The sequence below is a fragment of the Sceloporus undulatus genome, chromosome 4 (genome assembly GCF_019175285.1).
Source record: "Sceloporus undulatus isolate JIND9_A2432 ecotype Alabama chromosome 4, SceUnd_v1.1, whole genome shotgun sequence".
Lineage (NCBI taxonomy): Eukaryota > Metazoa > Chordata > Lepidosauria > Squamata > Phrynosomatidae > Sceloporus > Sceloporus undulatus.
In genome coordinates, this window is record NC_056525.1 from 44,189,454 (window position 1) to 44,205,583 (window position 16,130).

At 38.8% G+C, this 16,130-nt stretch overlaps 1 protein-coding gene across 2 annotated transcripts in view; it reads right to left on the reverse strand.

Moving 5' to 3' along the window:
- Positions 1–16,130, reverse strand: part of KDM5B (lysine demethylase 5B) — a 77,451-nt gene that overhangs the window by 38,215 nt on the left and 23,106 nt on the right. Inside the window, exons 5-10 of one of the 2 annotated variants that reach the window (XM_042461680.1) lie at positions 14,931–14,987; positions 3,330–3,464; positions 2,299–2,395; positions 1,614–1,723; positions 740–898; positions 193–312 (exon numbers count right to left, since the gene is read on the reverse strand). In XM_042461680.1, the coding sequence (XP_042317614.1) occupies positions 193–312; positions 740–898; positions 1,614–1,723; positions 2,299–2,395; positions 3,330–3,464; positions 14,931–14,987 (678 nt within the window). The remainder of the gene's footprint in view (positions 1–192; positions 313–739; positions 899–1,613; positions 1,724–2,298; positions 2,396–3,329; positions 3,465–14,930; positions 14,988–16,130) is intronic. The other variant, XM_042461681.1, reaches the window with a different exon arrangement.

Genomic DNA, 16,130 nt, shown 5'->3' on the forward strand with positions numbered 1-16,130 from the left:
TAAATCAAACTACCTTCTATGCATGTTATAGAAATGCATCATATAGATCCCTCCCACACCTCACAGTGACAACTAAGGCATTCTTCCTTCCTGTTATCGTACAGACCAACGAAGAATTGTTTTTTGAATTTATATTTTAATAAATTCTATAATGAAACCCAAGTTGTACACTCATTAGAAATGCAAACATACATGGACTGGCATATTGAAATAATCTGACTTGAAGGCATCTGCCATTTCTCCAAACGTGCGGAGCGTGTAGTCTCGTGCTGCCTGTTCAAAACCGAATGCTTCTTGTGGCTTATTACATTCCTGTGTAATTAAAAGGGTAACAAATTAACTGAGGGTTTTAATAATGTTGTACATAAAATAAGTACTTCTAAAATATGACAAAGTATACTTTACAAAGGTGGACCACTAGGGTCCCACTCTGCAATATAGGAACTATAGGCTGTAGCACTAAAGTGGGGGGAAAAGAGAAGGACTATGGCTGCTGCGCTGTACAATGAAGAACATGGTAGAGGCAGATAGGTTGACCCCTAGAATGATGAAGAAGATTATCTGTAAAATTGCAGGCTGGGATAGTATGAAGGGGAACAAATGTTGACATTGACCTCCAAGGCAGGAGAGTCAATTTAAAAACAGAGATGAGATTTTGGATTCATGTTACTCTATCTTAACTGATGATTCTTTATATTTTGAGGCCAAGAAAATAATATTTTCTCCAAATTTTCATTACCTGAGCTAGGCATTGAGGGCATCTCCAGTCCCCCTTGGGAACATCATGAAGAGGTGGTATTAAGCAAAAGGTATGGTAACTGTCATCACAACCATCACAGAGGAGCAGACGGTCCTCATCATTACCACTGCCACATAAGAGACACACATACAAATCCACCTGTCAAAAGAAATTGCCCAAGTAGAAAAAGATAAAAAATATTGGTCCCATTATCTAGTTTATTTTTATTGCAAAATTCATAAGACAATGTCTGAACAATATATCATGTAAAAATATGTCACATTTATGCTTGAATGTATTTAACTGTTTATTTTCAGATATGAAGAGTTACCAGTAACTGAAAATATTTGGATAGTTTGGAAAAAAACCAATATAGAAACAGATGGATGGACAAACTAGAAGTGGAGAATATCAGGTACCTCATCAGCAAAATTACACTTCTAAAAAACATTTCTACCAAACCTCCTTAGGTTCATTTTATTATCAGAGTTGTGGCTAAAAGAGATGTAGTCAGACACTCTCTTCAGAGGAGAAAAAGAATCCACTTAGCAAAAATAGTAAAGGCTACTGCACCTCACGCTTTTATAAAAAACAGCTTTCATATTAGAGAGTAAGATGGAAATTTGGAGAGAATACTTAACCAGTATTTGAGACAATATTGGACAAGTGAGTCCCAACATTGAAACCTCATTCTAGATGAAAAAGAATACAATGGAACTTTGCTACATCAACCTTTTATGAAATAAGCTATCATTAAATAAAATGACCTATTAAATAGCTTTAACACTAACCAAGAATATTTCTACCACCTACATCAAACTACAAACTGTATTCTCTTTGGATGACATTAAAAACCAGAAATAAGAATACTCACAGCATTATAGTTTTTCTTAGAGCGTCCCTTTACTTTTTCTCGATCTATTTCCCAAATTGGTTGTTTTTTTTCAACAGTTTCCCATTTCACTATGCTATGAGATTCTTTATCTGATAAAGCAAAACACAGTTACTACAAGGTTTTAGACAAAAGAAAAAGAATAGTTCAAAAATTTATATAAGGCTGATATCCAATTAAAATAAATCTTAGCTAAATTATGTGAGTTTCTAATGATCATTCAGATTTGTAAGCATTCACAACAGAAACAGGAGTTCTAAAGAAAACATAGACCTTCTACTTTTGTCTTATTCATGTGTCTCACAGCAATATTAGTTGAAAAGGGGTTTCTCCTATGTGAAAGAGAAAGGAGAGGAATCTCTTCATACAAATAGGTCATTCCTCTAAAAACATTTTTGAAAAAACATGAAGTCTGAACAGAATAGTTCCTGTTCTTGTAGCAGTAAAGTTAAATTTGAAAAACTTTTTTTATATTCTTAATAAAATTCAAGGTTTTTTGTAACAAAATGCTAAAAACTGTCAGCATTTTGACAAATGCTACAACCAAATGAATGCTGGTTTATTTACACTATTATGCCAAGCTAGAATTTGAACCTTGAGATGAAAATGTAAACATAAAATAGGCAAATTTAACAATATTTATTTTGTTTTTCACTGATACACTCACCACCATCAGGTTTTGCAGGGGTGCTTCCCATTCTACGTCTCAAGTTGTGAGTTTTGGTTTCTGTAGTTTCCTCTGAATCAGTTTTAATATTAGTAGCCTTGAGGGAGAAATGAGTTTAATGTTATTCATTTTAACATTTGTTCAGGACTAATTACTTATCATGAACTTATCATATACAACAATGGAATATTCCTGTCAGTAATGGGAGGGATGTGTGTCTAAGTGATTCACCCTCTACAGGAAACCAACTCAGACAAGTGGTAAATCAGCTTTTATAGGTCTCCTGAGAGCCAGAAAGCTTCAGAGATTTTGCATTTGGCTTACAAAAGCCTAAACTCAAATCTCTATTTAAATACTAATTTTGAGATAAGACTTTATAATGAAGTTATGTTGCTCAAGTCTCTGGTTTTAAAGGGTTTATAAGCATGTCTAACTAATAGCCCGAAAAACCCACAAAAAACTCTGTCTAACTTTCTCTGGCTTATATCCTGAATGACCTCTCTAGCATCACCATTTCTCAGGCTGTTTAGTCTTTGTTAAGCAGACATTATAATGTATTTTTAAACTAAATTGTTCTGTAATTAACTGCAATAAGAACCTTTAAGCCCTATACAAACTAGAAGAAGCATGTAAACATTAGTAATATTTAAGATGTCAGCCACTTCCCTTGTTAAGAGGAAATGCAAATGAAACCAGAACCTGATTTCAAATTCTGTATAAGTAGGAACCTTGATAACACTTATTCACAGTTACATGAGTGTCAATACTCCTTAAAGCCAGATCTTATTTCCTAAAGCCAAATCTCCCCAAGTACGGCAGTGGGGAAGCATTTGTGATTCCTTGGCCCACACAGCAGATCTTAAGAACTCTGCATCAACCTCATAATGAAAACTATGTATGTGGGATAATCAAAATTATAGAGTCTTCACTCTATGAAACTGTGTGAAAGTATTGAAACTGTTGTAGTCTCTGGAAAGGGTACAAATTTTTGAAGGCTTGATTATCTTCTCAGAATCAAGAGCCAAGTCTACCTCAGCTCTCATGCGTTTTGCTCGACGTGCAGATGGACAAGTTTCCGATGGCTGAACAGACTGTCTTTGAGGAATATCATGGGGTTTATACTCTTTATCCTTTGTACCACTTGTAATATCTGGCTTCTGAAAACACTAAAAAGGCAAACAAACATCAATTGTTTATCTATGTTTGGTACAAAAACTGTCACAATTCAAAATCTACATAACGTATATTTAGTTGTTGGGAAAAATACATTACTATATTGACTATAAACAGATTGGGATAATAAATTCTACTGCCTACAAAGGTTGTATATCATCACTTAGACCCAGATGATTGCCAATGTAGTTGCTTCTGCCCAGCAGAAATATGCTCCAGAGAGTTCCTGAACCCAACAGAATAGATACTTGGAGATCCCAAACAGGTGTGGAGGAGAGAACAGGTGACAAAGTCTGAATCAAACCCAATGTTATTCATGACCAATTTCTATAACAGTAAAAATATTTATAAGTAAATAAACACAATATTTTATAGTCAATGTGATTTATATGGTATTCCAATGGCAAAGGGTTTCAGACAATCCAGAAATTCTGCAGCAAAGATGGCAACAGCTGACATAATAAAATAAACTAAAACTATTCAAGTCTATGATACTATGCAAGTGGCCTATAAAATTTGTCAATTTCGTCATTTTTATGGTTTTCTGTTAATAGTGATCTCTGAGTGACTCTGTGGTTTTAAAAGAGATTGTTGTATATTATAACAACAGATACATGAGAATAACTATGTTCATCACTGGTAAGTGTACTTTGAAGCTTAAACAGCATGCCACACTTCTGTATCTATGGATATGTTGAATCTCTCAGGGTGACAAAATAACCCAAACAGTATTCAGGTAATATAAAGGAAGAGACCTAGGTTTTAATAATAATAATAAAAAGGCACAGTTTTATCATATTTATACATTACTGAATAAAAAAATGAGTGTCCCACCTATTCCAAATAGTAGAATCAAGGGCAATGCTACAGGACAGAGATTATTAAGACAAAGCATATACTATAGGCTCTCTAATACATTAGTATAAAGGTCATCTAAATCCATCAGTAAATCCATCAAGGTGCTGTTACCTTTTAACTTGAACTACATTTACAAATGCACACTTAAATCTCAATTTCTGCAATCATCCTATATATATAAATAGTGAATTCATTTTCTAAAGTCTGTATAGAACCAAAATGGCACCATTCCAAATTAAAAGGGAGGAATTCGTTGAAGAAAGATTTACGAAGTACCAATACCAAAACCTAAAAGTTCAGTTAGGATGCTACCTGAATGCTGGGTTGCTTGCGGGGTACATAAAAATATAGGCATGATTTTGTTTAAACGGAAAAAGCTACCTTAGTGAAAAATACTAGGTAGTTTCTCTGCCACCAGTGATTAACACAGGTCCAGCCATCCCAAAGGTCCGTGAAAGAAGCTGGAGGTAGAACTTCAGGAACTAATAACTACTAGATGGATGCAGTGGCATCACCAGGGGTGTGTGGAGAATGAGGACAGCACCAGGTGACACCCTAAGGGGGGGCAGCCCTGCTCCTCAAACACCTACTCTTTGACAGAAATAGGTTGTGGCATTCATCTGCGTCCCTTTAAAATGTTTAAAGAGATGGTGGGAGTGGGGTGAAGTTCAGTGGGAGGAGAAAGAAGAGGCCCAGAATTTTTTAAAATTAAAATTTCAAATTTTTAACTTTTAAAAACTTTTTTGAATTTTCATTCTTTTAAATTTTCTCTAAAAACATCACATTTTAACCAACTATTTTCTATGCATATTTAAATATATTTAGGTTGTACATAACATAATGTAATCTGAATGTATAATTTTAATTTTGCTAGTTGTTTATGTCACTACTGTTAGCATTACATTTGACGTAGCCAGGATTTTAGGAAGGGGGGGGGGGTCCAGACTAAGTGCCACCATTATAATGGGGCTTGGGTGCAGCGGCACAGCAGCACACACCATTCATTTTTCTAATGGAAGGGGGGGTCCGGACCCCAATATCCCCCCCCCTTGGCTACGTCCCTGATTTGGTGGTATATGGGAATTACGATTTATGAGTACTATTAGTGCAAAAAAAAGCATTACTAAGGATTCTGTATGGTGTGAAATGGGAGGAGGTCAAGGTGGAAGGTGACACCAGAGTTACCACACCAACCCTAGTTGGATGGATGTCTCAGGCCATAAAACCGCTTTAGGATTCATCCCTGGGCCAGAATTTCTTCCAGAAAAGACTGGAAACTCAACATTACCAGGGGAGGCGATCAACTGTCAAGAGAGGGTGGATATAACTGGCCAGGGAATGCATGTGAAGCCCAGAGAGGACGACCAGAGATTCATCCCAGCCTGTGACATAACGAGAGCAATAAGGAGGCTTTGCTGTTACGTAGGAAGAGGAATCTAAGGACTGCAGCTACCAAAAAAAAAAAAAAATGTTGTGGTGACATCCAACCATAAAATTATTTTTGTCTCGGTTCCTAAGACCATCGGAAATATATGTTTTCCGATAGTCTTAGGCGACCCCTATGAAAGGGCCATTTGACCCCCAAAGGGGTTGCGACCCACAGGTTGAGAATCGCTACCTTAAGGGTACTTTCAAAAATTTGATCTGATAGGCACATTGTTCCTATATCCAAACCACCAAAGCTGTGATAAGAAATATAGCTATGAAATGTAACACTCTTAACCAAAAGTTTAGATCACAGAAAGGGGGAGGGGGGAGGGGGAGAAGAAGCTCCAGAGCCAAATACCTAACCTCCATTTCTGTGCATCATTAAATGTACCTGGAGGGGATAGGAGTGAAGCCCCTGGCCAGCTCCAAAAGCTCACTTCCCCAGCTAACCAGGCTGTTCCTAACTGTTTGGCTTGTGTTCTGTCCCAAGCCTTTGAAAACCACACAGATGCTCAGGATGACACAACTTCACTGCACCATTCATAATGACGCTCCACAGCTTCTTGATATTGTCATGGCCTACAAATGGGCTCCCAGTAAATTTGGGGACCATTTCTACCAACTAAATAGAGAGGTTAGAATTTACTGTGAATGATCATTCTGGGATGGCAGTAGGAGAAATCCACCCACTCATGGGTTAATCCCTATGTACCAACTGATTAGAAAGGAGTCCAAGTTTTTCTCTGCTGCAACCATTGTGACTCCATCCCTTCTCTGCCATCTGCTACATATTCCAAAACTCTCTGGACCCTACCTTATGCTATGTGTAAGTTATGTAAGTTTCAAGTCCTGAGTCTCAATTATTTCTTGAACCCACAAAACTGCTGCCTTTGCAAAAATGAAAGCAGCAACCAATGCCAATTGCTAAGCCAAAGCCCCATAAACTTTCTTTAGGGCTGCATCAGCTCTTTGTATATCCACCTCTATGGCACTATTTCCCTTGCTTGAAACAATTGCCTCTAAGATAACAGCAGCTATTGGCCCATCCACCAGCAGAGCCTTCAGGAATGTTACTTCCTTTTTTAAAAACAAATTAATACAACTTCTGGCTATATCCCAGAAACCTTTTTGTATTCAAAGGAGTTCCCCATTCTGTTTTACTAAATCCTTGAACATACAGTATCAAGTAATTGTCTCCTTAAACTATCCTTATTAACACCTTTTGATGGCAAAGTATCATTGGTAGGCTCTAAACCCAATGTTTGTTAACACCCTTCAAAAGAATCTTAAATGTTTCACTTTGGAGCAATCTATTGGAGGACACTTTTTTTAATGTCCTCCTCTGCTGAGGAATGACACTCCTCACTGAAGTCATCCTCCTCCACTATATCATCATGGCACTCCCCTTCCACTTTTACACCTAAATCAATGGCTATTTGTGAATCCTCTGCATGCTTAGACTTTTTGAAACAACTTTTTTTGGTTTGTTTTCTATTACTCTGTCCTTGAGGCCTGTATGTAAAATGCTCTTTCTCCGAATAATAACTTCTTTCTGTCCTTCTTCCTTTAAAACCTCACTCTGTTTTTTACTGGTTGAATTTATTTGAAGCTGGTAATAATATTCTCTAAATTTCACTGCATTCACCTAATTTATTAAATTCATTAATTTGTGTTTGCCAATTCACTGCATTAAATTCATTAATTCATTATTTTCCATTAACATTTGACTAGTCTGCCCACTTAACATAGAACTCAGTTCCTTAGTTACTGCTTCCTTAATCATGCTTTGGAAGTTAGCAGGTATGCAGCCATTGTACTCTAGCCATTGTTGACATATTGGTTGACTGTTCATATCACTTTGTAGAAACCTGCCTTTGTTTCCACGGGTCTTATGACTCACACTGAGAACAACCTGATACGTAAACCTTAGGTAATTGATAAAGTCTGGAGTCATTTTGTGCAGTATTGAAAATGAATGATCTTTTTCAATGGTTGCTGCGGTGCTGCCACTTCGTTCCTCTAAGCATCTGCTTGATCTTGGCACTTGTGCAGCAGATCTGCATTGCTGTGTGTCCTTGCTCTGCCCCCCTGCCTTAGAATCCCTGAAATCAATATGATGGCCCAAAGTGATGCTCAGATTTCACTGCTACTGCAGCTTCTTTCTATGGGTTTAAAGGCCAAGGTAAAGGGTCTTACCACTTTGATCTTCCTTTTCTATCTTTTTCACCAACTGAATTAAGTCCACTGTTTCTCTTGCCTTAACTCTCTATCAGTTTCCTCTCCTACATTAGATCCATAATGTGGAATTAATTCCTCTGAGTCACTCTCACTGGAGGTCTAGAAAACCTTCCTGAATTCTCTTCATTTGTTATCATCAGAGACTCACTGAGTAGCAGTCATCTGGACTATGCCACATTTGTTTTTATCATGTCCTCCAATCTGCTGGTCAGTCATTGGGGGATGGAGTCCTCTTTTAATTTTGATGTGGTTGTCTAATTTATAGCCTCTGATGGAAAGAAAATCCCACTATTCTCTCTCTTTTTCTGTGTAAATGTATTCTTTTTCTCCATTTCTTTTCCTAATTCTCCTGCCTAAACTAAGGGAAGGAAATACACATCTGGTTGACAGGACAGAATAAAAATTTAGTGAGGGTCTGGCATTACAACAGTAGAAATGGAAAAGAATGTGGGGATTAACCCATGAGTGGGTAAGATTGCTCCTCTGTACTATCTGAAAAATGCAATATTAACATCATCATATTGTGATGCTTAGTATCAATATTAATATTATGGCACTTGCACGCAATGCACAAAAATGTAATGAGTAATGTTGCTTTTAGAATGTCACCTCCAACCTCTAGATATAAGAAAGGATAATAGAAGATGCAATATGTCTTTCTGCATGAATCAGTGAGAAACACTCACATGTGACAAAAATACATTATGATACGATACATAGGCAATGTCTACACATATTCCTCTCACTACAAAATAAGCATTTGAGGGGTAGCAGCTAGTGCATGAGACATTAAAAGAAATTTTTGTTTAAAGAGAGTGAGAGAACCTTGTTCATTTTTATGTCCTTCAGTTTGCATCTCTTGGTTTGATAATCCCATTATTTCTATTTCTGAATCTTCTGTAACAGTGTTCTCTGTTTCATCTTTCTCCCTTCTGGTGAACAATTTTGCAAGCATGGGCAGAAGTATAATGACAATGGTAACATAATGCATTTCAGGAATAAAATGCAATCTTTCACAAGCTTCCTAAACACAGGAATCGCATACAGAATGTCATTACTTCAAGGCAGCCATAAAAGAGTTTTACATGCTTTGGCAACCAACTCACCAATCTCATCCCTATTCTCACAGCTATTTGCATAACTCCACTCCTCAGCACATGACAAGCATTCCAATGTTAAAGAATCAAAAGACTGAATTGTCGACAGAGTCCACTTGCCTGTGCCAGGCCAAAAAGAAAAAGAAAAAGATTTTTGACTACAGAGTTCTGTAAGTGCAATATTACAGGATGAAAGACATATAGTCTCATCAAGATACCATTCCATTGAATTTCTAAGAGCCCTATGCCTAGTTTGGGGATACATCTGCTGGACATGGAGAAACCATACGTTCAAAAAGGGATCAGGAAAAATGAAACAGGGAGGTAGATGGCTTGCTCATCCCTATACTGAAACAGAAATGCATGTAAAACTACAATCTCATTAACAGCCATATCTAAGTAGTCTAAGTAGTCCAAAAGGAAATAGGAGAACTTTAGGTAAAGGAGCACAGTGACTGCTGAAATTAAAGTGCATTTCTATTCTGATCTGTGCAGCAGTGCTGGGGAAATGGGGGTTTAAATTTTAACCCTTCCATACCCATGCAGGACCATGCTCAAAAGAATAGAAGGAGGAGTTTTTTTACCCATCCTTTATTCTTTCATTATTTCAAGTCAGTTCAATAAGAACATCTTAGAGATGCTGTCCAGACCGACCCCAGAGCACCCTGACACCATGCACAGCTCCAGACAAAATGCAGCCTCATGGCACACCTCCAGAGCTGCGTCCAGATGACACAATGCCGAAGGGGTGCCATATAGTCATGCCGCCGCAGCTATGACGCCCTTTCAAGAACACAAAAAAGAGCTGCTCTTTGTGGCTTCTTTTTGTGTCATCAGAAGGCTGGATTGAGGCCATGGCATGAGGTTGCCAAAGCCCTGATCTGGCTGAAGAAGAGGCGGCTGCATGACGCCCCTTAGGGCTGTATGTACATCCCCAGAGTCTCCAACCTATGGAGAACCGCAGACTTATTTAAAAATGATATGCTACGGAACACGAAAGAAATCCAAAGTAATTTAGACTCTTTGGCCTGTTACAGACTGCCAAAATAAAACTGCTTTGGGTCTCTTTGGAGGTATGCTGTTTAAATGATGTGTGCATCCTAAGAATCCGGAAGCTGCACCAAAGCTGCACTCCAGTGCTTAGCAATGGGGTGTGGCTTTGGCGCGACCTCCGGACTCTTAGGACCTATGCATCATTTAAATAGCATACCTCCAAAGAGACCTGAAGCAGCTTTATTTTGGCAGTCTGTAACAGGCCTTTGGTTACAAGTTTTCCAGATTAAATCTTTCACAAGATCTTGGGTTAGACACCATGGGCCCCTAAAGCCATTTATACTGTTTGAAGCTATATGTGCAAAATCAAACAGCAGATATTGCGAGTAACTTCTCTCATTTTAAAAAATCTTATTGGATGTTAGTTGGTAATCCATTTAATTCAAAATTCACTTGGGAGGCTGATTTTGGCATCTTAGTCTCAGAAGAACAGTGGTCAAAGATTTGGTCTTCAGTCCCATTTCACTTCCTCTCCTCCAGTAACAAAAAAAAGCACATTTAAAGTGGTGCAACAAATGATAAGCTTGCAAAATGTATGCCAACGTGTCAGAGAGATGCAGCAAAAGAAGTACTTTAACCCATAATTGGTTGCCCTGCCCAGAAGTTACATTCTGGAATGAGGTCATACAGTTTGCTGTAATTACAACTAATCAAATATGGCAATGTAATCCGCTACTTCTTTTGCCAGTTTTCATATAAGATAATGCTAAACTAAAACTTAAAGAGCATGTCTCCTTTTTACTCCTTGCTGTACTTAAGGAGATCTCTCAGTACTATCAATCCATAGCTAGTTGGATAGGACTTGGAATATTGCTCTGACAGAAGAGCTAACTCACAATTTAAGATGAGGCAAAGGAATAGTAAAGGAACACAAATGTGTGTAAATCTGGTGTAATTTCATTATTTTTGCCAACAGAAAGGCTCACATGGGGACCAAGCAGACAGTATAAAAGGTCCGCGCTGACACCATTTGCCCCAGTATTGCAGCAGCCGAACATGCCTGGCCTTGATCTGGACCACTGCCGCAGTCCTGAACCAGGTGCCAAAAAGGAGCAATAGTTTATCGCTCCTTTTTGGGCTGGTTCTTTGGGAAAGAGCCACACCTGGAGAGGCTCCCAGCTGCATTCAGGGAGTGCTTCATCTGAACATCACACCTCCAACACAGCCTGACAGCAGCCCTTTTGACCTATCTGTTTGAGGCCATGGTTCTTCATCTTCCCTTTGAAGCTTTGGAAAAACTCATTCTGACTGTCAGTATGAAGAACTTAGTATTGATGATACAATGGCGGGATACAAACCGCCGCTTTGCGGCGGTGTGCCGCCGCCACCGGTTAGTCCGCGGGGGAGCCGGAGCCTCCATACAGCGCGGCTCCCGTGCAAACCGAAAAAGAAGCTCCAAATGGAGCTTCTTTTAGAGTCGCGTTTGCGACGTAGCGAGGCGCCAGGGGCGCACACGCTACGTCACAAAGGACGCGACGCGTACGGACGCGACGCGTCCGATACGCAAAGATGGCGCCGGCCATGTAGAAGGGCCGGCGCCATCTTGTACGGACAGAGTCCGTATTAGGCCCAGGGGCGTCTAGAAGAGACGCCCCTTTTTTAAAATGGGACGTCCTCCGGACGTCCCAAATGTCAGTTTGTAACCGGCCAATGTATTTATTTGCTGGTTGTTTAATCTTGTTGAAAATATTTTTAAGGTGTCATGTTATATGTTGCTCAGTTAGTGAATTTTTGCTATGTCTAGAGTAAGAAAAATAACTGAGCAAGATGAAGAAATGACAATGCTGTAATGGGAGAACAGCCCAAAACAGGTAAAGAATTAGTAAAGGAATACCTAGCTACTGTATTTTCTGGCGTATAAGACTACTTTTTAACCCAGGAAAATTTTCTCAAAAGTCGGGGGTCGTCTTATACGCCGGGTGTTGTCTTATAGGGCTGAAACTTTCGAGCCGGACTGGAGAATCTGCGGTCACCGCATATGGTGGGGGGAGCTCAAAAACAGCCGCGGCCGCATACCCTCCATATGTGGTGACCATATGAAAGCAGCAAGGGTGGCGCTGAACAAGTACGGTAGAAGAAAATCTTGGAGACAGGGAGGGCTGGGCAGGCAGGGAGAGCTGACCAATCCAAGCAGGCTTTGCATTCAACAAGTTTTCCTGCTAAGTACCTGCATGTCATAAGCATTTGAATTAAAATTACCATATTGAAATCAAATCTGATGTTTTTTTAATTTTTATTTGGTGTGGGTTGGAAGAGGGGTAGTCTTATATGGTGAATATATGCCAAACTCTATATTTTAACTGGAAAAGTTGGGGGTCGTTTTATACGCCGGAAAATATGGTATTTTAAATGAATTCAAGTCCCCAGGGCTGGATGTACCACAACTAAGGGCATGTGCAGATGTAATCTCAGAGACACTGTCAATAAGCTTTGAGAATTTTAAGAATACTAGAGCAGTCCTAGCAGACTGGAGGACAGAAAATATTGTTCCAGAAAGAGGTTAAAAGAAGGTGCAAACAACCACCTACCAATCAGCATGACATCAATACCATGAAAAGTTCTTGACCAGATAATTAAACTTATCTATGAGAATCTACATTGTGATTACTAATGCTTTGATTATTAAGAGTCAGTAAAAGATAGCTACAACTTTAATGATCAGGAGAATGCTACAGATATAGTATATTGATTTCAGTAATTCTTTTGACAAGGTAGCCCATGATATTCTTGCTGGTATTTAAGCTGGTGAACTGTGGGCTACTGTTAGGTATATCTGTAAATGGTTAGAAGACCAAACCCAGAGAGTGTCCACCAATGATTCTTCTTCACCCTGGAGAGTAGTGATTAGTAGGGTGCCTCACAGTTCTGTCCTAAGATTGGTGTTGTTCAACATTATTATAAATGATTTGCAAGATAGAATAGAAGGAATGCTTATAAACTTTACAGATGACACCAGATTAGGAGAGGTAGTTAATATCCCAGAGAAAAGGATCAAAATTCAAAACAATCTTAACAAATTGCAGATCTGAGCAGAAACTAACGAATGAATTTCAACAGGGATAAATATAAGATACTACATCTAGACAGAAAAATGAAATGTACAATAAGATTAAAATTGCAAGAAAAGAGATCCCACCCAAACATTAGGAAGATGTTCCAGATGGTCAGAACTATTTAGCAATAGCAATAGCAAGTACATTTTTGTACTGCTTATCAGTGCACTTAAGCATTCCTTAAACCTAAACAGTTTGTAATTTGTAACCTAATTGCCCCCAACAAGCTGAGTACTGTATTCATTTTAGCAACCTCAGAAGGATGCCAGGCTGAGTCAACCCTGAGCTCCTTGGCTGGTATTGAATTCACAACCACAAGGTTGTGAGTGAGTGGCTGCAGTATATCCATTTAACAACTGCACCACCAGTAACTGTCTCCCTCCAAGGATATAGGGCTCTTCCTTCACTGGAGAAAAGAAAATTGAATGATCATCTCTCAGGAGTGGTTTAACTGTGTGTTAACGCATGGCAATGTGTGTGTGTATGTGCAGATTAGATGGCGTCTAGGATCCTTGTCAATTTGATGATTTCATGATCTTACCACAGAATTCTCCAGCATATCTATTTAGGTCCTCAGATACCTTTTAAAGGTGTTGCACCCTTCCTTAACATCCCAAAACACCCTTTTCTCAAAATCAGAAGTGGAATTCCAGTTACTTCCAGAATTCCAGATGTCTATATGGTTACCAGAGGGTTAGGGTAGAAAATCAGACCCTGAACCAATAGCACTACCCCATCCCTGCTGTACAGAGACCAAGGGATTGATTTTCAGCTTTACAACCACTACTCTGCTACCAAAATTTTCAAACATGTATTCTCCGAAAATGTAATATACAACTGAAACCACTTGGTGGTAGTCTGGGGCCATCAAACAAAGAAAGAACCAGGATGATCTGGATTCAGCTCAAGTTCTCTGCCTATTATTGATCACCAACCCTTTCAAATTAACAGAACTTTGATTCTCTACCAAGTACTACACTTATTAAAATTTTAATATTATTTTGTTGTTATACGCCTTCAAGTCATTTCCAACTTATGGCATCCCTAAGGAGAACCTATCACAGGCTTTTCATTGCAAGATTTGTCTTCTTCTTGGGCTGAGAAACTGAGACCTGTACTAGGTCAGCCAGTGGGTTTCAACTTCGGAGCAGGAATTTGAACCATGATCTCCAGAGTCATAGTTCAACATTCAAACCACTGGACTCTCATTAATAGAAGGCATTTGTCATAACTCCTCCCTCTAAGTTAACACAAAATCTTTGAATGCTGAAAAAAAATGTGTGAGTGAGCTTACAGAGTAATGCAGAGTACAGAGCAATACAGAATAATGTGCATGAATGTTCTTACACTGGAGAAAACTATTAGCCAAAAAGGAATATATTGCTTTAGTTTGAAAATTATTTCTCCATATTTACAGAAAACAGTACTGAGCTGTACAAGACAAACAGCAATTCTTAAAATATACTGTCTAAGTCCTTAGATCAAAGGTAAAACATGTTAATATAATACATTTTTTTAAACAGAACTATTTATAAAAGGCATACGATCAAGACAAAAACTGAAATGCCAAGAATAAGTCAAACCAAAAAGGAAAATATGGCTTCTCTGGTTCTCTTCACAGAATATACAGCAGTTGCAGTATTTTGAATAGAAGGATGGACAGGCAGCACTTTAAATAAATTAAAACAGAAAGAGAGAAGGACTGTCAATCAAAAACTTAGTTTAGACATACCTTTTCCAGAACTGCATCATCCACTAAACACATCAGTTTGGAACAAATGTCAGGTGCCTATTGCAAGAGAGAGCTTGGAGAGTTACAATTTAAAAGAACTGTGACCTTGAAAGGTGAGGTCACAAGTAGTCATTTGAAAATCATTTACTCCTTGTGTGATTATTTTCTCAACAACTGCAGTTTTCATTTCAATAATATCAGACACCTAAGCAAGTCCTAGATTTTCAATAGCACATGGTATCTGAGACAGCTCTATTTGCAGATGCAACTATTAGATCCTCTGCCATATGTTCTTACTACAGTTAGCTTTAAAACTGCCAACTGCATGATGAAAAGCAAATTTCACAAGCAGAACGACAGACAGACAAGACAGACAAATGAAATTAACTACCACGCCTTAGGGTTTCCACTGGTCATTAACAATATATAAGAATGATCACAACAGAACTAGTAAGCCACTGTTCTGGACAAAGTAATTTATTTTTACAACCTGCAATGTATTTTTTATGCAAGGCTGATTTTAACAAAGGCATCTATGGACTAAGCTATGGGCTAAATCCAACTGCTAGTCCAAATTACACTGGAAGCCAACAGTTATGTAAATCTCATTATTCAATGTTACTTGGGACTAGTAAATGGATTTAGGCCGTGGCCCATGTTTGCAACTGTATTATCCGCTAGCAAGACATCTCTATTTATTCCACCCAAACTGGCTGAATTTAGGCTAACTGGGATTTGGCATGCCACAAAAACTACTCTGGGTTGAATTTATCTCTTGGAAGGAAAATGCATGTCTTGCTTCATCACTGTCTGATACAGCAAAAAGACCAATTTAATGCTTATTCAAAACTAAGGGGGAATACAGATGGGCGGCTCCATGCCACCCATTTCTGCCCCTCTTCGGTGCCACATGAGCCACATGATGCAGCACTGATGCACTCCCTAAAAAGGAGCCGCTCTAGGCGGCTTCTTTTTAGCAGTATCATTATGGTTCTCATGCGCCATGATGACACCGCTTCTGGCAAGTGCTGTTTGGGCGCTTGGACTCATGCGTGTCATCGCAACATGGTGCATGGATGCCGAAATAGGGCTGGGCACATATGGATGTCCAGCCCTACGGACCCTATTAGGCCCCAGGCCAACACAAAGCGCCAGTCTGTACTGGGCCTAAGTCCACCACAGGCTGAAAGCTATATGAAA